This window comes from Buteo buteo, chromosome 9, assembly GCF_964188355.1.
Source record: "Buteo buteo chromosome 9, bButBut1.hap1.1, whole genome shotgun sequence".
NCBI lineage: Eukaryota > Metazoa > Chordata > Aves > Accipitriformes > Accipitridae > Buteo > Buteo buteo.
In genome coordinates, this window is record NC_134179.1 from 29,157,090 (window position 1) to 29,182,972 (window position 25,883).

Here is a 25,883-nt window from a genome sequence, read left to right on the forward strand (position 1 = left end):
AATTTTGTTGTGTCAGAATAGAAATTCTAAACAATATTTTGGGTCTGGTTCTTTTTTTCTTTGGCTTTTTTTCAGTGACCACCCACCTAAAAAAGTTAATGTGGGCAGTTCCTATACCAGGGAGGACCACTTACCCACCCAAACACACATGCGGCTGAACAACCAGGATGCCTGTAGCAACTTAAAGTTTCTGGACTACAGGGTCCTGGGCGCGCTCACATGGTGTTAGTCTCTTGCCAAAGTCTCTCACATCAAATAAGGACACAGCAGTTTATATACTTGCATATCTGGATTCCCAGATATTCATATCTGGCTTCACAGCCAGCTTCAACACTTTAAGATTTCCAAGAGCTGGGTTTACAACATGAAAAATGTGATGGGATGGCCGCTCCCTACCACCTGTTATATGGCACTCAAGACTGAGAGCTATCACTGAGAACCTTGGGTTCCATTGATAATGTCCCAGTGAGAATGGGCAGCAGAGCTGAGGACAGAGCCATGCTGTGGGTTCCCTAGTTGCAGATGTCAGGTAACGATGGTTCAGGTTACTTAGCTTCTTTTCACACTGTGGTGGGGCCCAAATTAATTCTGAATGAGAAGGAAAGAACCACCACCTCCTGCAGCCTGAGTTTTGTGTAGTGGTTTCCCAAACGCAGAGCAAGTCTGGCCCTGCTTACCTTCTCCTGACGATTAAAACTAGAACCCAGGTCACGAGCACCTCCCTCTGAAAAAACACTTGGCTGGGGTGTTGGGCACCAGTGCGGAAGATAATATATTGAGACAGGAGATTCCTCATTCTTTGCTGTAACCTTTTCAGCTGGACTGTCTGTTCCTTTCCCTTGATTTGCTGCAATTGAACAGTATATGCTGTCACTGATAGTATAAACCAGCTAGCTGCAGGGATTTATACTTCAGTGGGCAGCTTGCCACATACATAGATGTAAGATATAATGCTAAAGGCCAGATACTTCTCTTATTCAAGGAGAGTAATAAAGCAGATTTTATTTGACTTGTATAAATCCACTTTAATTGGCTTTCCTCCTAACACTTTCATTAACATGTAAATTAGCTGTCCTAGAGCTGTTAATTATCTTTGCAGAAAATGTTGGATATGGTCATATAACATACTCTTTCTTTTTTACTGCTCTTAATGTTTTATACTGAAATGTGCCCATAAATGTTCACTCTTTTTTTAAGAGGAGGATGAATAGGCTCAGGCTCTGTGTCATCTTGTAAGGAAATAACTATCTTGCTTCGGCATTATTCCCCAGCCTGCTACCATGTTAAACTGACACTTGTGTAAGAAGCTTAGCACTGGGTTTCACTGGTTTGGCCTCTGAAGGTTTTGGAGGGTTTCTTAAAATGTCTGGCAAACGAGGGAGCAGAGGAGGATGGCAGGTGCTCAGACAAAGGCAGCGTCCTCTCTTACAGGATGTCTTGTGTTCAAAATTTGGCAGTGGCACTGAAACAGGTAGGCGTTGCAAGTATGAAAATGGCTGAATTCCCAGTTTCCAAGAAGCTGAGAACAAGCCAATTAATTTTCCTATGAAAAAAACCCAAACCTCTGAACTTTTTTTAATACATGTTTCCTGCAAAAAAAATCTGAAAATGAGGGGTTTTTTTCAGCTTCACCAACTGCTTAAAAATGCTCTACTTCCTTTAATAATAAAAGATCTTGATGCTTCTCTTAACAAGTTACCATGACAAGTCACAATCTGTTTTGTCATTTTTAACTGCCTGCTTTGAACAAATGGCATCTGTAGTGTATGATTTTACTGCACAGACAAGGCAAAAGCCTGCGCAGCCAGAGCAGATAACAGACGCATTTAGCACCGTGGATTATCCTCGCCAAAATCCTGGGCTTCTGAGAAGCATGACTGCTGGCTTGCTAATGAACAAGATGACTTCATCGAGTCTGCTTTGAGCGGAGCACCAATACTTCATGAGTCAGCCCACTGTGGTAAGTGACCTATAGACTCACCTGAAACACCTGCCTTATAGGCTCTGGTGGAATGCTGGGTAAATGTACGGGAGAAGCAAAGCAGGCGCATGGGAGTACTTACCTGGAGTTCCTGCAGTGGTTCGCAGGGGGTGCTTCCCTGGTCTAGGCTGTTGTAGACTGAACCATTGAACATGATCATCTTTTAAACCTCTCGTTTGCAAGAACCTGCACTTGCCTGTTTGTTGGTCTTTCTTACTCTATGTGTTGCAACTGCCTCCTAGGTACACTCCCTGTATAGATCCACAGCGCACCTGGGCAACAGTTTTATTTAGAGCGGTGCACATGCTTCTTAAATTTGTCCTTGGTCTTAGCTGCAGTGGCCCATGTCTAGTTCCATTTCTTAGCCTTCCCAGGATCATGTTTGGTGATCCTACTGTTTTTCACGGCTGCAGCACAGCTTTTACCACAGCTGTTGAGGTGAATAGGAAGCACAGGGCAGCTCCTTCCCTGGTACAAAATAAACAGACTGCATAGCTGCTGATCAGCAGAAATGCACAGCAAGAGCAGTAGCTCTACATACTTCCACCCCCTACTAGTTTGGTGTCCAAGTTGAGCTTTACTGTGGGTGGGCAAACTCAGTGTTAGGCTGTAAGTGACAGTTCCTCTCTGCTAGAGGGTTCTGCCATCCCCAGCCATGTGCTTGTTGCCTAGTTTCAGGACACAAGAGCCCGTGTTACATGTGCATAAACTTAGGTTCCAAGACCAGCTCTTTCCTCATCTGCATTGGGGAAATAAAGGACTAACATGGCATTTTCTTACAAAGTGGCAGAATGGGAATAGGGATGCTACTGAATTATTAAACTGTCTTTAGCATAAGACATTAATATGCTAATGACCTATGTCATCAGCGGGTCTTGGCTATTCACCATATTTCCACAGTATTTGCATAGATAATACACAAGCAGACTACAGTGTTTCTTTAAAAGGGACTGTCATTGTCCATGTGCTATTTCATTGTAAAGTATGTTGTTTAGAGTTGGCTTGGTGTGAACAAAAAAACCAGGGTGAGTTTTGGAACTGTGCTAGAAAACCAGCTAGGGATGCCTTTGATGTCATCATAGGTCAGAGCAGTATTTTGAGAGGCTACCCAGTCCTTTTAGAGTACCTGAGGCATGTTATTACAGTGCCATTAACAGCATAGCACTTAGGAGAGGTCAGTTGTAATACGGCAGTTCGCTTGCCTTGTCTGGAATAAGAACAGGCATTTCTTGCTGATGCCTGGGCACCACCTCTCATGGTTCTGCTTTACAGCCTCCTAGTACACACCTTTCGTTTTACTTTCAACACAGGAATGAGTTTAACAAGGTAAGTATTAGGGCTTGCCAACACTGCAGCTAGTTAAGATCCACAAGAAGATACTGTCTAAGCCATGTTTCCACAGTGGAAACCAAGTAGCAGAACAATACCAGCGTTACTGCTGTAGTTACACTGGTATATATTCTCCTTTTGGATGTTTGGTCTAGAGTAACTGTAGCAGTCTAACGATTCAAGATAAGGGTGCTTTATTTCAAGTGACAGAAATTGATTAATGTATAAATTTCACAGGAAATGTTTTTCTTAAAATCTTTTTTCCATACACCATTACATGTTCTTACATATGATTTGTACCTGAAATGAAATAGAACATCTTAAGATGGATTAATAAAAAGAAATAACTTAGAAATAAGAACTTTTCAAACAAGCTGTAGATAATGTTAGGTTGTATATACTCTATACACTTCCCTCCAGGGGCAGTATCTTTATCTTTAAAGATGAAAATGAAATGTAGCATGGACAGATGATCTATTTCCTTAAATAAAAATCTTTGTGCAAAAGATTTATTTTCATTTTGCACCATAATTATGATTTCTATAGGAACATTAAGGAGACAAAATTTTACAATTCTGAATCAGTATTTGTCATCTTCAAGGTATTTTTGTTTTGTTCTAAGACAAGCAGTTTGTTGAACCCTTCTGACAGTGCACTACTGTCTTCATCGTCACTAAACGTAACCCAGTGACTGAAATCTTTCAAGCTGGGGTGTTTTACATTTTCTGGAGTGTGTGCTGGAGAAGCATCTGATGCTGCCTGTATGGAAGGAGGGCAGGAAGAATCCACATCCAAAAGATTGGTGTTCTCTGGAAGGGAGCTGGTATCTGAAAGCTGAGGATGCTGGCCTTCTGGTACAGGAGGGCCCTGAAGGTTAGCCATCAATTCTGCGGCATTTGGTGCTAACTGCTTAGTTGTGTTGTTTTCTGTGCTGGCAGAGGATGTAGGAGCTGAGACATCAAACTGTGTGGGGACATGAGCATCCTGAGTCTGGGGACAGAACCCAGTATTGTTGTTGGAGCTGAACATTAACCCACTAAAAAGTGGGTTGTCACTGCTCTGGAGAACTTGCAGATGAAGAGCTGCAGGAGCTGACTTCTTTCTTCGTGGTGGCACCTTTGGGGCAAAGGAAGCGTTTGAGGGAGACAGTGCAATGGCTTCAGCCATGCTTGCTGAGGGGGCCTGCCTTTCACTGCTCCCCCTGCTCTCCTGAGGCTTCCCAGGTTGTGGTGTTCTGGGTTTAGGGACTGGAGTAATCCTTGTCGGACTAAGAATAGCTCCAGCTTCTAGACAGGGCTCTGTCAAGCCAAAAGGAGACTGTACTGTCTGTTGGTCAAATTGCTCTTCTGTAGACATAGCCTAAGGGGGAAAAGTAACAAGAAATTTGAGAACAAAAAGGGTACCTTAAACTCTGAGTCACTACTGGTGCAAGTCTTACTGATGGCATTACTGAGAAAAGCTGACAGTACTGGAAGAAAAAAACCAGCAGCACAATGAGAAGGCTTGACAGCACAGTTTTACACTGTACCTGCTTGGTTCTGTTCTCCTGCATTGTGCGTTGGACCCGTGTTCATTTACAGAGTGCTATTTTGAGGACAAGGATCCTACAGCCTGTTCACTCCCTGTATGAGAAATACATGTCTTTCTGACCATCTCTCTTTCATGTTAGGATTTTGCTCCGGGCCAAATTAACACAGTTCTGAAGAGTTATTTATTTGTTACATCTCTCTGCTGGCTAACATTATTTAAGCAAGAATGCATAGGGAGGGCTAAATTAATGGGGCCATTAGCACATGCCTTTGGGTACATTCTGATACATAAGGCTGAAGGACAATTAGTTTAAGCTAACCCAAGAAATGTATTAATGGCTTTGTCATGTCTCACTGAGGCTAGGAACTGAAGCTAAAAGTAAACTCTCGAAGCACAATCTAGCATATATTCACCATTTTAAAATACATAAATAAGTGGAGCCCAGCTCAGACTAAGAGGGCAGTGGCTGCTTCAGATTTCTCACACTTAGTGTGACTGAATGAAAGCATTTTAATTCTTTGCTACTTTCCCATAGTATTAAAATATACAGGCCTTTTTAATGCCATCAAAATATTCAGTCAGTATTTCACGATGAACATATCCCCTGCCACTTCTGTCTATATGCTGTTGTTAAGTTGCCTACGTTAGATTGCATGCTTTTTTAACGATAGAGGTGGATCAGGTAAAGGCTTTCAAGTACATGACTCCCATCTGAATTCACTCAGAGTAAGGAGTGGATAGAGTAAAAGTGAAATAGATACATGAACTCTCCCACAGGAATATAACTGACACTAGCAGAGGAGTCCCTCTCAGCACCTTTCAGGAGTGCCTTGGGAATGGCGGCAACATAAACACTGTTCCTTCTTACTGAATATTCAAGGAAAGGGCACACACTTGTCTGGGTTGTTTGTTTTTTTTTTAATTTTGTGAATCTCTTAAGTAGAGATTGCACGAAGTCCACGATAGAGAAGGAGTGAATGCCTTCACAAAGGAAGGTAAGGCAGGAGTCCTAACAACTTAGAACAGAGGTTCCTAGCAGAGGTTCTGTCAAAGGAAGAATATAAAAGGTTATGTTTGTCTCTCTCTTGTACTTAAATTGCTTTCACCATTACTCATTTAGCAGCTCTAGAGGTGAAGAACTATTATCTTCATTGTAGAGACCTGACAGAGAGACAGATTAAACCCCCAACACCTACAGGTTGGTATTTTTAAGAACCTGAACTCTTGAGTAGAATCCAGAATCCAAAGTGAAAGGCTGAATCCCATTATAAGGTGTGTGAGAAAAGTTAGATGTTCCTGAACAGGACACAGGGGAGCATACTGATGAAGAAGCTGCCTTAAATCAATACAGAGCAGACCACTCGTGATGTGGTCAAAAGTAAACACTGTGACAAAGAAGGGATGAGTCTTAAATCCTGACAAGATTCAGACGAACCAGAAGAAAAGTAACAAAATCTAAGAGAATGGACTGACAAATAGAAAAGCTGAATATGGCTGAGGAAAGAACTCAAGGCTGTTTTTCATTTCTGATCTCCTAGTACACTTTTATGCCTTGGTGACTACAATGTATTTTGCTGCAACTGTCTTACATTTTCCGCCTTGACTCCGGTCCTTTGCAGAGGTACTGGCTTTTTTGTAGTTGGAACTTTGGGTGGCGGGCGATGGGGCACAAGCACTGGTCCTGCCTGCGACCCTTGAAATGATGCTGACTTTGTGATGCTGGGAAGAGGCTCGAGTTTGGTGAACGTTTGGTTTCTAGTTGGAGCAGGCTTTACTGCATCATCCTGTAGTCCTGAAAGCAAAAACAATTAACATCTTGGCTTGATCAGAATGTAGCTTCAAGATAATTTCTTTCACAATCATGTTTCCCAAAATGTGCATGCCTAAAGGGAGTGTTCTCAGGCAAGGAAGGTAGGTTTTAGAAATAAACACAGAACTTTGCAATCCTGACACACTTATAAGAGGTGGTTAGGGGAAAAAAAATCCCCTGTCTGAAATAATTTCATGCCAAAACAGCAGTGCTGTGCCACCATTTGGCCAAGTGGATAAAACGCTGCCTGAGAGTTCAGGAGTACTAGACTCAAGTCCTGAGTCTCCTTTTGCCCTCGTCTCCTTATCTGGATAACCAAGATAACAATACTGAGCACATCTTGTACTTTGGGAAGAACTGTAAAAGCCAAGTGGTGGTACAGCACAAGGGACTGAAAGTGATGCTCTCTCTCAGTGGGACTGAGTGGAATGCTTACTGTGAATTTCAAAATTAATGGAGAGTAAATCCAATTTAAAAACTGAATATACAGCACTCTCTAAGGAACAAACATCAAGATGCCTTTGGATTATTCCAAACTGCATTTGCTCTATTTACAAATGAAAGGGGATGTTTTTCTCCTAAACTGAGAGCCTTGCAAACTCAGGTAGCTATATCAGTCATACTGCATTTTTTTTCATTTATACAGCATCAGCAAAAAGACTACCTGCAACTCTGGAGGGTATATTCATGCTGCCTAAGTTTCAATGCCTAATCTAGTTTCCTGCTCTAACCTCCCTTGCAGGAGGCACTATTCTCCAGGGAATACACTGAGAACCTGTACACAGAGTAGCCTTTTCGCTTAGCTATTCAAGCTAAAGTGGTGCAAGCTTGTATCTATCTAGGTTACAACTATACTTGCTGTCCAAATGTGAACAGAATCCAGGTTATTTCTCCCATAGCTGTATTTGCTCTCTAGTCCTGCTTGGAATAGTGAGTATTCGCTAAATAGAGCGGCAAATATCCTTTATGCAACCCTGAGATAACACAGGTGCCATCAGTTTAGGAAGATCCCATCTTTATATTTTAACTTCTCAGACTAAGTCTGGACATAAATAACCCAAGGTGCTCCTAGCAACAGATTCTACAACAAAATATACAACTTGAGTCATCTTGGAAAAAAAAAGGTTAATATTACCAAAACTGACAGAGAACACAAAGTACAATCTTGCAAGAATGTGTACGTCAGTGTTCAGGTGAGCTGCTGAACAGAAATACGTGCATCTGGGCTATGATGGAAAGGATGAATACACCTACAGTTTGCTTTATTTAAAGATTTTTAGAAGTCATTTAGAAAGCTGTGCTCACCTCCTTTGGCTTCCATAAGACATCTAATAGCTTCTTCCGCTTCCTCAGCTGTAGTAGTTTTGATCTGCTTGACGTTGTAAGGTTTACTTATTCCAGTCCGGACTTTAGGCTTTAAAAAAAAATAATAATGAGTCATCTTGAGAAAACTGTTTTTTCTTGTACACCTGTAATCTTACAGCTAAGCTCACACACCTGTAAAAATCTAGTTTTGCCAGCAGCCTTTCAGCAATCTATAAATACTACAGAAATGGTGGGGAGTCTTTTGGCAGATATTACATCTTTGTTACCAGCTGACAGCTAGGCCAATGGCTTACTGCCACAGGTAGACCCTTAGCCATCCCTTGTTCAATACATTAGGGTTCTCACCCAATGAAAGAGGAGTGGGGAGGTGTTTCCGCATTTCAGTCTTGGTCTACTCCAAGGGCTAGCAGCCTTGCTGGCAATGGTCAAGACTTTTCTTGTATGCTGCTGGGCACTAGCATGGCCCATCAAAAAAGAGGTGAGAAAAGAATTAAAGCATATTATCATGGCATTGAAAATTCAAGTTAGCATCTGTCAGAAAGCAGCACGTGGAATAAACCAGCAGTGCCCTGGTCTTGCACAATTCTCTCTCTCCCTCTTCAGCCATTCTAATTCCTGGCAATTTAATAACATTTTTCTGGTGTCTAGCAGGTCCTACAGTCTAGTATTACAGTACAAGAAGTTCATCTTAGCATTTCCAGCTCATGCATGTGATAGACTTCCTTCCTTGTATGATGGGTGCATCATGTATGTAATGCTCAGTATCTACAGCATCTATGTAGATGGGCATGGACAATGCTGAGTGGCAGGACTCACTGGCTGCTGAGGGGCTCCAGGTAGCAGCTTTGCCATTGCCAGGATGGAGCAGGTGGAGTGGCTTCCTGGAGAGAGGGAACAATCTGAGGGGGACTTTTTGCCTGATGTTCCAGCTGAAAGAGGAATAAAAGTGGCTTTTTACATTCAAGAGCTGGTACAACATTTTATCTGCAATAGAGCAAAACCAATGTGCTTTGAAATTGTGATAAATAAAAGAGAGACACTGTCACCCTCCTTGCTCCTCCAGGGGCAGACATATTAGGTAAGATCTTCCTGTAGGACAATGGGGACCTTGAGTCCCTCTGCCTGAGTGCCAAGAGCAAAACCCTTTAATGTAGGAGGAATGAGGGGCTGAACAGTTACTGGTCTAATCTAAGGTGAAAAAAAAAAAAAATCTCAACACTGCATAAAATGCTGAAATCTTGAACTGTATGAGGAAGCAGTTTCCTAGTTAGTCTTGCTTTCATTTAATTAATTTAATAACCTCAGCTGAGCATTAACATTGCATTCCAAGCACAGAAATACAGATACCAGTGTTGTCACTTCTCTGCAAGAGACTCAGAAAAGAATGGGAATAATCCCAAAGAACTCATCTTCCAGCAGTGAGTCTGACAGAACCTTTAATTTAAGACTGGAAAATATGCACAAAGAGAGACTTTGGGGCTGCAAGAAAAATGTGATGTATAGCTCGTGTCCTACAGAAGGCAAAGATGATTATGCTGATGTACCAATCAGCATTCAGCCAGAAGTAGCCATAAAAACAGGAGCAGCATAGCACTGATAGCATCTCAGGTGGGTAGAGCTTAGGTAAAGAGCATCACTTCCCCTTTGTGCCTCACTGAAAATCATAAGCCACTTTGCATTTCTTTCATAAACACAAAAGCAAGCAGGAATTGCTTGCAAAGCAGGAAAGGAAAAAAAACTGTCCCAAACAAGTATTTCATCAAAGCTTTTTAAAAGGAAGGTTACAATTAAGTCAGAAAAAACCCAAACTGTAAGAAAACATTCAGTGACTTTGCAAGTCAGGAGGCATAAATACTGATATTTATTTTTATTGCCACAAAGTGGCTGGTCAACTCGCTGAGTGATGAGTTAGTATGAAACATATCAGCCATTCCATCCTCACTAAGGGCATTTTTTTGTGGAGTATCTGTCATCCTAAAGACAAACTTCTCCCATTGCTAACTGCAGCCATAGTTGGGCTGAAACCAACTGAGAAGTAAGTACAAGTACCTCAATGGCTTGTTGTTTCAGAACAAGGTATTACTTTCTGTGTCACCTAGAAATGGCAGGCAAAACTGTTCAGCTGGGGCCAACGCAACATTAAAGAAAGTTAAACTCACCAGGAGGGGGAGGCCTCTGTGGCGGCTGAAGTGGCCGAGGCCTGGTAGGAATGGACAGAGACCTGCTTGGAGACCGGCGGTGGCATTCCCCACTTGCCTCCAGCTCTTGCTTCAAATCAGCCAGGTCTGTATCATCTAGGTGAATTTTAGAAAGGATCTGTATTAGATACCCGCTGGGTGAGATGCACCAAATCCAGGTGGTCAGGAGAGAGATTATTAAGAATGGCAAGCCTCAACCAGGTATCTCAGCAACACGACATGGCTCCTTCCGTATTGTTTTGCTCTCCCTGAATGTCTTCCTGCTCCCACTCCTGGAAACATCTACCCTTTTGTCAAACGCTTCTCTCTCTCTCTCTCCTTTTCCAGCATTTATTACCTGTTTGTGCCGATACAAAGACTGCCTGCATCTGGTTTCAGGGTTACTAGTCACCTTGTTAGATTCTGAGCTTTTCACAGCCAGACTTGGTGGCAACCTGCTCTCATTCAAACTGTGTCATGGCAGCCATGAAGAGGCTAGTCACAGTGGATCCCTTGCTCTTCCTTCCTAAACAGAGGAGTTCCCTCTGAGGATTAGACAGCTTTCCTTGCTTGGGAGAACTGCTTTTATACCAGAGAAAAAATTGTCTGAATGGCTCACTCATCACATCTCTGCTTTCCAGCAACGTCTCCTAACAGGTATACCTAGCTCAATCTGCTAGCCCTGAGCTGCACCTTACATGACTAGGCTATTACACAGTCTTTCATCACGTCTAAACCTCTCTGACAGCTGGAGAGGCAAGAAGTATGGATTACTTTATGCTGAAGTTGAGGGCTTTCACTTCAGTTCTCTCACCCTGCCATGGCTGCCAAGCCATGCAGCTCTGTTCTTTAGGGCTCCAAAATCCACTGGGTTTGGTTTCGTCCCTGTGGTTTGGAAAGGATGGGGAAGGAATTGTGTAGCAGCAGTCTCTCATACTTCAGGCATTTTTACACAAGTTCCTGTTTTTCAGAAAGCTGTGCTCTGCAGGGAATACTGAGCTGCCTCACAGTTTCCTACTCCCACTCAGCAGCGGATGGCAGCCACATAGACACAGCCTGTGATCTGCCCAACCTGCCCTCCCCCTTCTCTCTGCATTTTCAATACTTCTGAGCTGCAGATACAGGCTCATTGGTAGGATCCAAGGAGTCATGCAGGTGCCTAAATGCACGGCTTGAAATTCTGACAGTAACACGAGACAAAAACCAGCCACCACCAGTCTATCCCTTCCCCTAAAAGGCTGCTGGTTTTAGGCAATGGCTCCCTGGGACATCTATTTTGTGAGGCTATGCCCTTCTTTGACCTTAGAAACACATGTACACATTGTCCTGTCTGTCATTGGTTTCCATCTGTGTCTAACACCAGCTATACAATCGTCATACCTTTGATTAGGAGTTGCTCAGGCAGAATTGAAAGCTTATGGAGGCATCTGAAATTGCAGAGACTTTCAAGATGGATTGAATATATCATATTTTGAGTTGTGTGAGATCATGACCCCACCTTGACCTCCTTCAAACTATACTTTATAATCTCCCTTTACTTTGTGATATTTTTTGTGGAGAAGAGTTAGTGTGGGTGAAAAGAATCACTGCAATTCTCTGTAGCTTAATGAATCATCACACAATAGGCCAGAGGTGTTTGGAGGGCAAGGCATCCTATAATACAAAGTGATTGGCTTCACAGTATTTAATACCGACAGATTACTCCTCGGCTCTGGTCTAGGTTTCTGGGTCTGGCCACACTGCACCCAGCCTATGACTCAAGGTGGGCAAGAAAGCTTGTATATCACTCTGATTGTTTGGAAAATCTGCCTGTGTAAACTTACGAATTTCATTTAATCTTTTTAAACTCTACTTCTGACTCAACCTTTGAAGGTATTAAAGTTTTCACTTTTATGTCAGAAGAAAAAGCACTTCTGAGAGAGTGCAGAAAGACAGCTACTGAATCACTTGCTGTCATGATGAAGTGTTTAATACGTGGCCCAGCCTGTCAATGCTTGGTCACCACAGCATGTCCTGATCATACCCCATTATAAGACCACCACTGGCTTGGCTAGTTCTTGCTGCAGTTTTTATCTGTATGCTTTTCACAGCTTTATCTTCTGTTTACAAAGTCATTTCACAATAATGTGCAAACAAGCCATGTGACCAGGAAAAAAGGTAACACTAAAGCACTAAAAGAATGAATATACCTGTTGTGTGAGCTGCGAATTCTTCAGAAATAAATAAAATAGGAACAAAGGAGAAACTTTAGGCTTCTTTGAAGTAGGTAATCTGAACACAACAACCTCCTGAACTGTCCAGCTTACACCTGACTGCACTGCCACAGCTATTGCTCAAAGGCCAGGGTCAAGCCTATCACTGAATCAACAGGATTCCTTTGGTTTGATTTTGCTCTGGCCCTCACTAATAAGAAAATAACGGACAATTTTTTGTGTATGCTCTGGTGCTGAACAACATGAAATGGATAAAAAGACTTAATTTCTCCTGACTATAAAAGGAAACCAGGATTTCTCAGCACTCCTGCCTTGCCCTGGGCTAGAGAGAAGGAGGATCTAAGCTTTATTATTTGTATTGCTGTTATGCCTCAGTTACAGTCACTAACTCAAGGGGGGTTGAGCATGAACATGTACCAAAAAAATGATCCTTACCTTTAGAGGACCTACAATGAAAATATAAATGAACAAGGAAATAGAGACAAAAGGAGAACAAACAACAAACCTTCAGGTCTTACTTTAAGGAATGTAGGTAATTTACCTTTATACAGCCGTGTGTTTTGTCCAGATTTGTTTGAATGACCTATGGATGTGAAATGTCCACAGCCCTCAGGCATATCTTCTGCTGTGTCTGCTACTAGGTGCTGACACAAAGCATCATCTAAATAATCATCTTCATCCTCCACTATATCACCTGAATTAAAATATTAGATAAAGACTTAGTGAGCAAATGCATTCTCTGTCTCTCTCTACTACCAATCAATGAATTTAATATATGTGTTGGGCAAGCTTCTTGTGTAACCCATGTGTTTCATTACAGTTTGTTTCTATACAGACAACTGTACCATACATTGGATTTGCTAACATATGTTACAACACTGAATTGATAGGATGATCTAAGCAACATTTCTCCGCCCAGGTACAGCGACAGGTCGTGGCTTTGGTTACAATCCTCTTTTTAAGAAGTGTGGCTTCATTACAAATTAAGATACCACTAACACTCATACTGTACCTTCTATGTGCAACCAAAGTCAGCAAAGCAATTTCTCACAACTTAGCTTAGAAACCAGCTGCTCACCTTCTGAGTCATAGTCCAAACTTGAGAAGTCAAAATTTTCTTCCAGAAGACAGGAGTTTGCTGTGGGGGACATGGGAGCAATGCTGTCCCGTTTTCGAGCAATCTCCTCCTGAAGGCCCTTTAGCCAGTCCTTGGTCTTGGGCCGGATCTTCACTGTTCTGCCTCTGACCTAATGCAAAGAAAGAATTGTTTCCGCCTGCCAAGCAACTTCACAAAATGAGAACACCTGAAGAGAATAAGGAAGCGCTGCCAATCTGTTGTACAACTGTTTCAGAAACTGATATAACTAAAGCTTCATTTCAGAAGCTAAATGAAAAGGAAGCACTTTTCCTATCCCCATAACCAAGTTTTCAGACTGTAACAATATTCTTCAAAGAAAATTAGCTTCACAGCTCAAAAGCACTGCTGCTGCATTTGGGAAGTACTTGAGAAATAGGTGAAACATCAAATATTGTCAAAACGATACTGTGATAGTAACAATGGTGTGGGAGGGTTCCATTTTTGAGTCAGTAGCTTTAAAACACACAAGAATTTGCTACCTGATGCCATCTGTAAGGAGACTGTCTGCTCAGAAAATCCCAAATATGATGGTTGATGTATAAGGAAAGTATATTATTAAACAGATTAAGACCACAGCCGCTTATATGTGTTGCTCCATGATATTTGGGGTAAGATGTGTCCAAGGCAGCAGCTTCGGCAGCAAAATTACTTTGGAAAGTTCCTGAATCAGGCTCCCAGTACCTTCACACATCGTGCACATACAATTGTGTTTGCGTCTGTGCTATAAATTACATCAATGAAATGAGCCAAATTAATAGATAAAACTCCAAATATGAAAGAAGAATGAGGGTTAAATCCATTACTTCAATGTTAAGTTTATAGTGCAGCCCCACAAACAGTTTTGTCAGCATAAATGAGGGGGTTGATGAATTGCAGAGTATGTGTGTAGGAAGGAAGAGCAGGGGATGGGAAGGTAAACGCCTACTGCTAATGCTGAGTTTGCTATGGAGGCCAATGAATCATGTTGTTCCAGCTTGGTAGAAGGAGTTTATTTGATACACTTAAGAGAAACAAAGTATCTCCAAGCCACGATTGTGACAATGCTTTGGCAACAGTATAAAGTCACACATGATCTCAGGGAACTGCTTCATGTGCCAGAACAATGACTGAGCCCATGTATTCTGCAGTGGTATCAGAGGCCAGATACTAAGCACTGCTTAGGACCTCCAAGAAAAGTCACCTCCTGCCCTCCTGAAACTGAAATACTGCACTGAAAGCCCCAGCAGCTGTGAAAGCTAAGGACTTTGTGAGCACTAAATTTCTTTAAAATAATGCTACTTGATTTAGCTAGAAATGCAACTATATCATTCTAAGCGACCACTTTTGAGAAATTTGTTATGAAATTATTATTATAGGTTTGAGAGAGTCTTACTTTGACACCATCTATATCCATAACACGAAGAGCTGACTTGCTATCTGCAAATGTCACCAGCATTTGACCTCCACTGATCCTAGTAAAAAAAGGCAGAGGACAGAAAACAGTGCATTTTACTTCACCATTGAATGAAAAGCCTTAAGGCAAGCATGATAGTTTTGTAGAGCTATGTATTTGGTTTTAGCTGTATTTTCCTCACAACTCTATTTTTTGGGGAGGAGCAAGTGATTTATGAATCCCAGTTGGGCTCTTGCTCTCCCCCATCCTCCTTTGTGTGACCCCAGCACCCTGCCCTTTACTGGGTCACTCCTGAAGCAGCAGTACAAACATCTCAGCAGCTGTTGACAGGATACCTAGTCTGATATCAATGCTCCCTCTGTACTAACTTCTATGGCTCTGCATAGCCCTCGGCTCAGAGGACACGTAATGTTCCCAAAGACTAGTATGCCATCAAGCTCTAAAGCAATTAAAAACAAGACAAAACAAAACTACCAAAGCATGTTCTTTTCTTGCTCCTTCACAAGCAAAGTGGTGCGGCTGTTCCTGCAGGGCTGCTTTTGAACGCTCAACTTGTATTTAGTACTTCATAAAACCATACAACAACAGGTCATCAGTTTTCTCCATTAAGAAATGGGTCAAATACAACGTAAACAAGTTTCTGGTCTTGTTTCCCAGGTCAACTGTCAGGTGTTTTGCCTGTATTTCTCAAAACAGAAGTCTCATAGCTATGCTGGAGTCCTGTACAGGATCAACCAGAATGAAATTAAACTGCTCTGCCAGAAGGTATCACAGTCTCCCTCTCAAACTGCGAGAAGCCATACTACTAAAAAATAAGCAAAATGACCCCAAAAGAAAGAAGAGCCAGCCAGGAAATCCTAGTAAGTGTGAAAGAGTACTGTAAGAGAGCAGACCTCTTTGGAGTAAGTGAAGCAGGGCCCCAAGGACCCACCAGCAGAAGCAATGCATGGAAATGAGGCCTGAATCTAAAGGTGATGATTCACATCAAAGCCTCTGCTTTATGGTGCTGTACTGAATAAAATTCTTCTCCACTCAGCCAAGGGAGCTGTTAGACTATTTCTTTAACACGTTGACAGAGGTAAAAGATATCATTGTCTAATGAAGAATTTAACATGCAGTAAAGGAATTCAGCATACTACTTTACAATACAAAGTTAATTCTGTCAGGACAAAAAGTGAATTTCTAGTCTGTGTTTTTGAATAGATGACACGCCATTTCAGATCCCAAACTCACCTGACCAGAACAATAGTGCCATAGTCCTCAAACATTTGCATAAGCTCTGTACGCAAGTCCTCAGGAAATTCATTTTTCTCTTCAGGCATTGGTGATAGAAGATTTACCACTACTGTGGCATCCAGTGGTCCCTGGAAAGATGACACTTCCTGGAAAACACTCTCACGGGCAGCTTGATTAACTTCCTGAACTTCCACTTCAACAATAGCTAACACTGGCCTACATGAAACAAAGGAGAAATGCTTATTTAAAATTAAGATCAACATCACCCAATGGGAAATGCTTATATAAAATGAAAATCAATGTCAAGCAGTAGGACAGGTAAGAAATTAGTTGTGTGAAGGACAGTGTCCTGTTTAAACTCTGTATCTCTATGATCATTTTTAACTCCACTATGTCAAATCTCATGGCAAATATTTAATTAAGCCTGCTATACCTTAGAAGGAAGTGATTATTATGTATGTTCTACACGGAAAGAGAAGCGTAACAAATTACTTAAGGTCTCGCTGCAAAAAAGCACTGTGGCTGGCAATACAAACCAGAAGTTCACCCTGGTGGATTGTTTCGTTTTTCCTGCAGTGGAAGATCATGCCTTGAGCACTGTTAATTATATTTACCAGCCCTGCATTAACTGAATGTAACAGTGAGGACACACCATAAAGGAATTCAAATAACAATTGTGTGCAGCACTTCGGCAAACCTGCAGTCTAGAAATACCAGGATACTTCACTCATTATCAAACAGCTATCTCCCAAAACATCTATAGATCAGGAAGGCAATATATTATTTTCTGTTAGACAAGGCCACATAAAGATGTCTTCTTCCAAAAACTAAGGACAAAGTACTCTAAGTGTATAATGTGGTTACGTAGCAAACATATGTCAATCCATCACATTATAAGCAGTCGATGCTACAAACTTGCTTCTTCAGCCATTTCTTACAAATGACCCCTCTGTGTGTTAGAACTAAATAAAATTGAGAAAGCTGTCTGAAAGAGTAAAGCTTGTCTCATCTCAGTGGATGCAATCCACATTCTCAGATTTCCACCTGCACATACACACAAAGCAGTAACTGGGATGGCTGCCTCCTACTTGCAATAGAGCAGGCTCTGGAATATGCATTAGCAGAACATATGAAAGCAACAACAGCAGAGCTAGAAAGGAATAGTAAAGGGAAAAATAAAAAAATATAGGAAGTGTTAACTATTTCTATATAAGCACAGTGAATCATAACGCATTTCCATATGTCACAAAGATATAGCTAAGCCCTTTTTCCAGCACAAACCTTGGGAAAGCAAACCTGCTGACTGTAGTTAAAAAGCAGTTTTTGCAGTCAAGTTTGCTGAAATAGAAAACCAATGTACAACAGCCATGTTTCGCAGATTGCATCCTCAGGGTCCTATATAACGAGTGCAGCAGTTCCACTGTGCTTTGTGGAATACAGCAATGTCAAAGCCTTGACACAGAGAAATTGATTGCAAGAGGCACATTTTTCCATTGCTGGAGGAATACAGAACAGTCCTTGCATGCAAGAGCGCCATAAGAAGCACAGAGCCAGCTGCTGTGGGTCACTGAGTGGTGCTATCATAGAATCATAGAATCATTTAGGTTGGAAAAGACCTTCAAGATCATTGAGTCCAACCATTAACTATGAGGAACAATATTGTAGCATTTCCATAGGGTATGCAAGGGGTGAGACAAAGATTATTCTGAATGCAAGGGAGCTTTAGAGGTGTATTTATTACAGAATTTGTTTCAGAGAAGTGAAGCAGTGACATGTTTAACAAAGAAAGGTCATTCCTTCCCTAAAGAGAAGTTAGTGATATGGACTAGTCAGAGGCACTGGTCTTTGTTTTTCCCTCCTTATCCCATCTCCATTTCTAAGGGAAGCCCAGAAGCCCAACACTTCACTACTCTGGAGAGGTCACACCTGGCCCTGTGTACATGATTTACACCTCTTCAGGCCACACAGTTCCAACCTCCTCCTCTCCCACAGCAAGCTGAGTGGGAGTCCATCAGAGCAGCTTGTTTTGGTATCAGAGCTTTCCAAAACCAAGCAACAGAAAGCCCTCATTTTTTATACCCGTTTGTCGTGATTTAATCCCAGCCAGCAACTAAGCACCATGCAGCCACTCACTCACTTTCCCCCCACCCAGTGGGATGGGGGAGAGAATCGGGAGGGAAAAAAAAAACCAACCAAAAACTTGTGGGGTCAGATAAAGACAGTTTAATAGGACCAAAAGGAAGAAAATAATAATAGGGATGATGATCATCATCTTCTTCTTTTATTAAGAATTGGAATATACAAAACAAGTGATGCACAATGCAATTGCTCACCACTCACAGACCAATGCCCAGTCAGTTCCTGAGCAGCAATCCCCCCAGTTTATATACTAGACATGACATGACATGGTATGGAATACCCCTTTGGCCACTTTGGGTCAGCTGTCCTGGCTGTGTCCCCTTCCAATTTCTTGTGCCCCTCTAGCCTTCTTGCTGGCTGGGCATATGAGAAGCTGAAAAATCCTTGACTTAGTCTAAATGCTACTTAGCAACAACTGAAAACATCAGTGTCTTATCAGCATTATCCTCATACTAAAACCAAAACATAACACTATACCAGCTACTAGAAAGGAAATTAACTCCATTCCAGCCAAAACCAGGACACTGTTGCTGCAACTTGTCCAACCTTGCTGAGATCACAGTGTAGCAGAATCAGTACAGGACTGTAGATACTTGCCACCCTGGTATAAAACCCACCATGAGGGGGAAAAAACCCCACAAATGGATACCAAACACAGAATAAGCATTTAATTCCTGTTACAGTCAGACTTGGTCCCTCACTCTGAAGGTGTAATTCAGTATGGCACATTCTAACCTAGCAGCCCTTTCTCTGATTATTTGCTTAGGACTTTACCTGTGGTCAGATGCTTGCAGCTCCGCTCTCCCATAGTACATTAAGGCTCCAGGGGTCCAGGTGTGTCTGACTTTAGTTTCAGCATTCAGATCACTGTCTAGAAGATTGATCTCTCCAGCTATGAAGCACAAAACATGATTTAAAACTCACTCAAAGCTAGTTTTACTAACAGTTAAAAGCTATTTTATTAGGATGCTCTTCACAGACCCTAGTAGTGGGAGGTGGGTTTTTTTTGTTCTTGTATATACCATTCAAAGAAGAGCTTGTGTCCTGAAAGATTTACAAGTCAGGGACTAGGGAAAAAAAAAATACAGAAAGGACAGGGAGTGCAACAGAGACAGCTGATCACTAGAATAAGACACCTGCAAAAATGGTTAACCTAATGTCACCCAATCAATTACCTGTATAATCTGGGTTGACAGTCATATTAGTATTTTTCCTCCTGCCCCATTATTGAGCACAGAAATGGACACTGTGCTTGCAAAATACACTGCAAATCTGAACAATACACAGGGATTGGAGAAATAATACACAAGAGATGAGAGAAAGCAAAGCCATGCAAATCCAACTTCCAAATACTTCTTTTGCAATGCATTAAGGTGACAGAAAGTGGTCCAGACATTATGCTAGAGTGAGGTATTATATTGCTGTCAATAACAAGGACATTTTTAGGTCACTGTTTGGGCTAATTGGGCTCTGTCTCTTTTCTGTGGAGTTGAAAATGAGTTAATATGAATATGGCATTTCACCTAATCACTCACACTGGGGCTACGCTTTCTTCTTAAAAGGCAAATAGTCCTCTAGCCTATAGCAGCAAAAAGAAGCAAGGCAAAAGAATTAGAGCCAAGAGGCAGAAGAGCCTTACCACCAGCAGGAAAGGAGAGGAACTCTGGCAGCAAACTAATTAGAAAAGCTTTGCGGGGCTAGGAAGGTAGGCAAACAGACAAGGGGTCAGTTATATACCCACATGAGCTAACAGTGGGAGGCCTACAAACTTTAAAGAGAGGAACCTGCCCCAGCTCTTGCAGACCAGCTAGATAGGTCCTATGTTCTGTGTGTGCTCCATCAACTAAAGTCCTCCTGGGGCAAGCCTTGCCGTGCAAAATAAGGAATATGCATTGAAAATGCTGAAGGGTTTTCTTTCTCCCAAAATGAAAACAGCCAGCCCAAGAGGACTGTTTTCACTTCCTTATTATGTCTTATATCTTATACAGTTTTGCTTTCCCAGATTACATCTCTACCAATGGTTTAAGCTCCTCATTTTACTTTATTTTTCATTCCTTAAATAAGAGTGAATAACTCTGTATCACATTGACATGTACTCTCTGATTGCCCTAGTTTTGCTTTGTAGTTTTTACACTTAGTGTACGCATGGTATGACTTGGATTCCAAGGAGTAGTTCCCAGGCATGTGAAAAATCATATCTGCAGGCACAAACCAAATTACTTCTCCAGTGATTACATTTTTAATATGAATTTGTTCAGATTTTATAAACATTGGGAGATGGATGTACCTGCAGACTGAGAGAATGGTTATGAAAACTATTCCTGGACAGCAAAGAAATACTTATTATTTTGTTATTGTAACTTTTCAACAGCAAGTGAAAACAGCCTTTCTGTTGTGCTGGCCACTCATGATCTCAAAGTACTTTAGAAGCGCCAATTAATGAAATCTCCTCCAATTCCAGAAACTAGCAGAAATAGTCCTAAGAATTACCAAGGCAAAAAATATTACAGAAAAGTGCTTATACATCTGCTGAGGACAACAGTTATAACAATCTAGCCACTACAATACGGGAACTTTATGTGGACTATCAATTCTGTCGGAAAGCAACAGAATCATTTCTAGATTGCTACAGCTGGGTTGTTTTCAGTTCCTCAGTGAGCTCCCAGAACCTTTTTAAGCTGTAACATGAAGCCTTTGTTCACAAGCTCAAGAAGAAAGGGCTCGCTCTATCTCTGCAAGTTATTCCAGTGAAGCCAAAAGAACCTCTGCTTGAGCAAAGCCACTACAATTTGACTAAGCCTATGGGACACATCTAAAGACAGCTCTCAGCCCACAGCTCAACAACTCTCTTCCTCCTCACCATTCACTAGATTGAATCCCTGTATGTAGGTGTAGGGTTCGGCGTTCGGAAGATCTCGCGATGTCACGGAAAGTTAGAGGGTTAGTCGCAGCCTTGTGATGTACCTGTAATCCCGCCTCCCCTTGCTAGTATAAAAGGAATTAACTGCGCAATAAAAGGCGGAAGTTGGCGCTCACACTGTGTGTGTTATCTGTCTCTTTCCCTGGTCTGGGGGTTGATCAGTGATCTAATCATGGCACCTTGATATGCGGCGAACGCTACATGTAGGTTCTGGATGAAATCTAAAACAACTTTCAAATAAAGAAGGAGAAAAGATCCTACGCACCTGTTTTTTCAAAAGGCAGTTTCTTTCTCCACCAAAGCACTCTATCAGTCCAAGCTGGAGTTCTGCACTTATCACTTGTATCATAAGCCTCTGAGCCAACATCATATTTATATGTTGGTCCAAAATTAATAGTCCCTTCATGGAAGTCTTTAAAAATCTATGAAAAGAAATACCATCTCTTTGATTAAGTTAAACATGAGGTAGTTGCCACTGTGACATATCAACTTCCTTGCAAACAAACAATATTCTGATTTTTAAATGAATTACTACATTCATGTAGTACGAACAAGGGTCTGAAAAAGCAACTTTTTCACTCTCTCAAGGAATTAGACCAAGCCATCATGCAGGTATTCAAGAAAATGAGACACACTGCCTTACTTTTCCACTGGATTTTTGCTGTTGCAGTTGATCAAATTCCAAAAGTGTCTTCCAATCTTGACGTTTGAGAAAATAAAAGACTTCCTCATATGTTAGATCAATGCGATAGTTGAAGTCACCACACCAGAAGACATAGTCATGTGAGAACACACTCCGCCCCTAGTTTAGAGGTACAGAATACTGTTAATGTTAAGTCACATTCATGAAACACCTTTTAAATGCAGTGAAACATACAACTCAGTCTCTGAATTACTAAGTACTGGACCTACTTGCCACATTCTATTTGTTAAAATCCATTTGTGCTAAAATGGAATGGCTCCTTCACTTTCTTTTACAGCCTGCTGAGCTGAATTTTGGAAACAAGAGTGTCAGGCTCTGACCTCTGTTTCCTGAAGGTGTGTCTAAGCTGGGACCCCAGCTTTATATTTGCAATTTGACTATCATGAATATTAAAAATATATGTTTGTTTCCCTAACACATTTCACACACATATATTTACATATTCTAAATATAACACAAAATGTGCTTCTGGTACCAAGGCACATTCGAGCAACAAAGGTCCTGAGTGAAAACAAGCTCCAAATTTGATCTTATGTGTACGACATAGTTTTTTAAATGTATTGAAATAAAACATCAATGAAAATTCACTTCAGTTCTAAGTTTAACATCCTATCCTCTAACCAGTCTTCCCCCCCCCCCCCCCCCCCAGTTAAGCTATAAACCTCTAAAATCCAGAGACTCATAAAGGAAATGGTCCAGAGCTGCGGCTGTCACAGCACTAGAGGGCACTCTTTATATGCATTATACACACAAGGTACATTTAGCTATTGTAAATGTGACGGACATAAAATAGTTAACGAGGTATTAGAAGGAAAAACTACCATAAGCACAACTTTATGGCCATTTGGAACAGAAACTCTATGCAGGACGTTCAGACTGTCAGTATTAGTTCTTACATAAAACAACTGATTGATATGCTGCATGTGCCAAGCCTCTAAACCTTGCAAACAACAGGGAGTTAAAATTTTATGCTTTGCAACCTAAACGCCATTTTTTGCTGACTAACCAGAATACACAAACTGGTCCATTCCCTCCTTAGTTTAGGACCTCCCCAGAGAGGTCTGTGAAAGAAAGCATTGTGGAAATTAAAGGAACCAACATTAAAGGAAGCAAAGAAGCACTGCTACCAAATCCCATGGGTTATCTGCTGGCCTGAGGAAACAAGTGTGGAATAAAACACTAGGGTGATTGATTTGACACCATTTAGGGGAAAAGTTATTCATACAGACCAATAGTGCCTACTTGCCACACTTTGAGAAAAGCCGGCAGTTCCTTGACAGTGACACATTCATGAGGACAAAATGAAGGGAACAGAAAGTACCATATTAGGGACCAAGAACTGATATATCGTACCTGAGCAGGAGTACTAAAGCACTGATATACTGAGTGGCACAAATGGTCTTTTAGGAACTCATACTAACTAGTGCCAGCAAAAGCTATCAATATCATGCTCTCCAGCTCTAACAGTAGTCACCTAGATCTCATCCATGAGGCCTTCCAGATTTGTCAGTTAAGCTGCAGTGTTCTGAAAGATCAACTTGAAAACTGTTCAAAGGTGAGGACTCCAAGAGCTGCAGCAACTATATTTTTTGAAAGGTGCAGAACTTTTGTAAAGCAAGTGCTATACTGGGTGGTATCTGGTCTTCTGTGAAACTTGCCTTTTTTTTTTTTTTTTTTGTAATGTTTTCTTTACCATTTTCTTTTATGCCCATTCTCCATGGCACTGAGATTTCTTTGATGACCTGTCAAAGACAGCCTGAGACCAGCTTTCATAATGTAAATATACAGCCTTTATCGTCAATGTTTTTAGCATACATACACCTATGCTTACCATTGGGAAGCTGAGTTTCTGTGTGATTTCTTTATAATCTTCATTCCTCTCTTTCACCTGAGTCTGCCCAGCAGTTAAGTGACTGCATATAAAGCAGAAACTGGTACTATAGAACTGAAAACGAATGCTCACTGCCCCTTTATTTCCAGCTTTTCCTCCCATTCCTGTCTTCACGGTGTCTATTGCTACATCCCTGTATTTAAAAAAAAAAATGGAAAGAGAAGAGAGTAAAGGGCTGCAGGGACAAACATTCAATTAATTTTAACTGCAACATGAAAGGAAAAGTCAGTTTACAACACCATGTCTTCTCCCATCCAGAAAGCTTGCTGCTTTTAGACACCATCTTTTAGGCTGGGAAGTTTCTTGATGATGTTCGTGTACTTATGTTTCAAATTAAGTATGATATAATAGTATAGAAATAAAACTATTTGCAAGTATTTTCCTCCTCTTCTTGTCTTGCTGTATTGTTTGGAAGGGACATTATTTCTGAGATATTGGGAATTCCTACAGAATATACTTTTCAAGTTTACCTCTACCATGATCTTTAAAATAGTGACAATAACTAATTTTACTGTTACATTTCCTTTTACTTTTGAACATATGGGAATCTGCTTTTCAGACATTTAACAATTTAATTAGTATTACTACATAGTGAAACCCAACTTCACAGTTGATACTGGATTTTTCAGTCCATTAAAGAGCAACAGATCATAACCTGTAACTTGTTAATTCAGATGCAATAAAATTGGTGACTATTGGATACAACTATTTATACTCAACTCCTAAAATGAGTTCTGTACTGATGACAAATTGCTTAGGGCCTCCATGTTGTTAATTACACAGTATTTCAATGTCATGATTAGTATACACTTTACTAGAGAAAGATGACTTGGCAAAGCAGACCACCTGCTTGCAGGATAATTTCTCCCAGATAGCCAGTCTACTCCGAGAATAAAGCACGCCTGTCTGATCAGATAAGTAAATGATGAGATCATTGTTGTAACCAACCCCAGCACCATGCACGTCCTTCCCACTGAGAAAATTTTATTTTCCAGATAGAAGTCAGGCAGATCTGGACTAGAATACTACTGGCTTTACGCAAGAGGCAGGTGGAAAACCACTAAGTCTTATTGGAGTTACTGTCAAGCATTCATGATCTGTATGATGCAAGATGTCACAGGCTCTCTTCCCCACCCGCCCCCCTTCATTTTCTTCTCTCTTACCCCCACCACCTTTTGCATCTTTTTTCTCCCTCTTTATTTTCCTCTCTTTTCCTGACTGCAGAAAACCACCAGACAACACCCTCATGGAGGCAAAAGAGGACAATTAATGTTTTCTATGAAAAGATGGGTTTTAAGCACTCCAAAAGCAGCACGCGTTCAGCCTTTTCACTCTAAGGAGTTCTCACTTTTTGCTGCCTGCCTACCCATCTGCTGACTGATATTTATCTGATTTGCATTCATGGCAAAGGTGATGTTGAGATAACCCACTATACATTCAAAAGCTTGTATTTCATCAATCCTTTCACTGCTGTATAATCTTCAGCTATTCTTTCATTTTATTTCTCTATTCTCTAACTTCTGTCCTAACCTCTTCAATCTCTGTAAGCACAGGAGCTTTTTTTTGCTCTTCTAATAATTTTTGTTTTCCTTTTCTATACATAGGAAAAACTACATAAGCATACAGGTTAGGTTTGATTACACTCACATAACACATAGCAGCACATTAGCATTAAATGATGAAACTTGGTCACTAAAATCAAGCCCTTCCCTTTTCCTCTTGAGTTTCAAAGGGCTACATCAAATTCCTAGCAGTTTGACAGCTGCAACAGAGCCACTATGCTGTTCTCCTCCTGATTTCCATTTAAACCATGTACTTCCTGCTGGATTACTCGCATTTCTTGTAAGCCAGGTGAAAAGTTAAAAACTGACAGAAACACTTCTCCTCTGGACTGCTTCATATGTAATTTTTTTAAATCATGTTGAAGAAATATTACTGGGAAGGCAGCAATGTAAGACCGTCAGGGTTACCTGGATTGCATTACTCTGCTTAGCCTACAGCACTTGATATTGCACAAACTCTGCATGGATCTTCTCAGTAGATATGAGGTGAGAGGGAAGAAAGAGGCAGCTTTTGATATTTTAATCACAAAATGCA

At 41.1% G+C, this 25,883-nt stretch overlaps 1 protein-coding gene across 4 annotated transcripts in view; it reads right to left on the reverse strand.

Annotated features, from left to right (window-relative positions):
- Positions 1 to 3,325: 3,325 nt before the first annotated feature.
- Positions 3,326 to 25,883, reverse strand: part of SYNJ2 (synaptojanin 2) — a 70,692-nt gene continuing 48,134 nt past the window's right edge. The window contains exons 15-27 of one of the 4 annotated variants that reach the window (XM_075035906.1): positions 23,727 to 23,919; positions 21,836 to 21,994; positions 21,458 to 21,614; positions 19,047 to 19,164; positions 16,131 to 16,349; positions 14,877 to 14,955; positions 13,445 to 13,613; positions 12,908 to 13,060; positions 10,136 to 10,270; positions 8,793 to 8,905; positions 7,956 to 8,064; positions 6,430 to 6,632; positions 3,326 to 4,669 (exon numbers count right to left, since the gene is read on the reverse strand). In XM_075035906.1, the coding sequence (XP_074892007.1) occupies positions 3,878 to 4,669; positions 6,430 to 6,632; positions 7,956 to 8,064; positions 8,793 to 8,905; positions 10,136 to 10,270; positions 12,908 to 13,060; positions 13,445 to 13,613; positions 14,877 to 14,955; positions 16,131 to 16,349; positions 19,047 to 19,164; positions 21,458 to 21,614; positions 21,836 to 21,994; positions 23,727 to 23,919 (2,599 nt within the window). In that variant the 3' untranslated portion in view covers positions 3,326 to 3,877. The remainder of the gene's footprint in view (positions 4,670 to 6,429; positions 6,633 to 7,955; positions 8,065 to 8,792; positions 8,906 to 10,135; positions 10,271 to 12,907; positions 13,061 to 13,444; positions 13,614 to 14,876; positions 14,956 to 16,130; positions 16,350 to 19,046; positions 19,165 to 21,457; positions 21,615 to 21,835; positions 21,995 to 23,726; positions 23,920 to 25,883) is intronic. The other 3 variants (XM_075035907.1, XM_075035908.1, XM_075035909.1) reach the window with 3 other exon arrangements.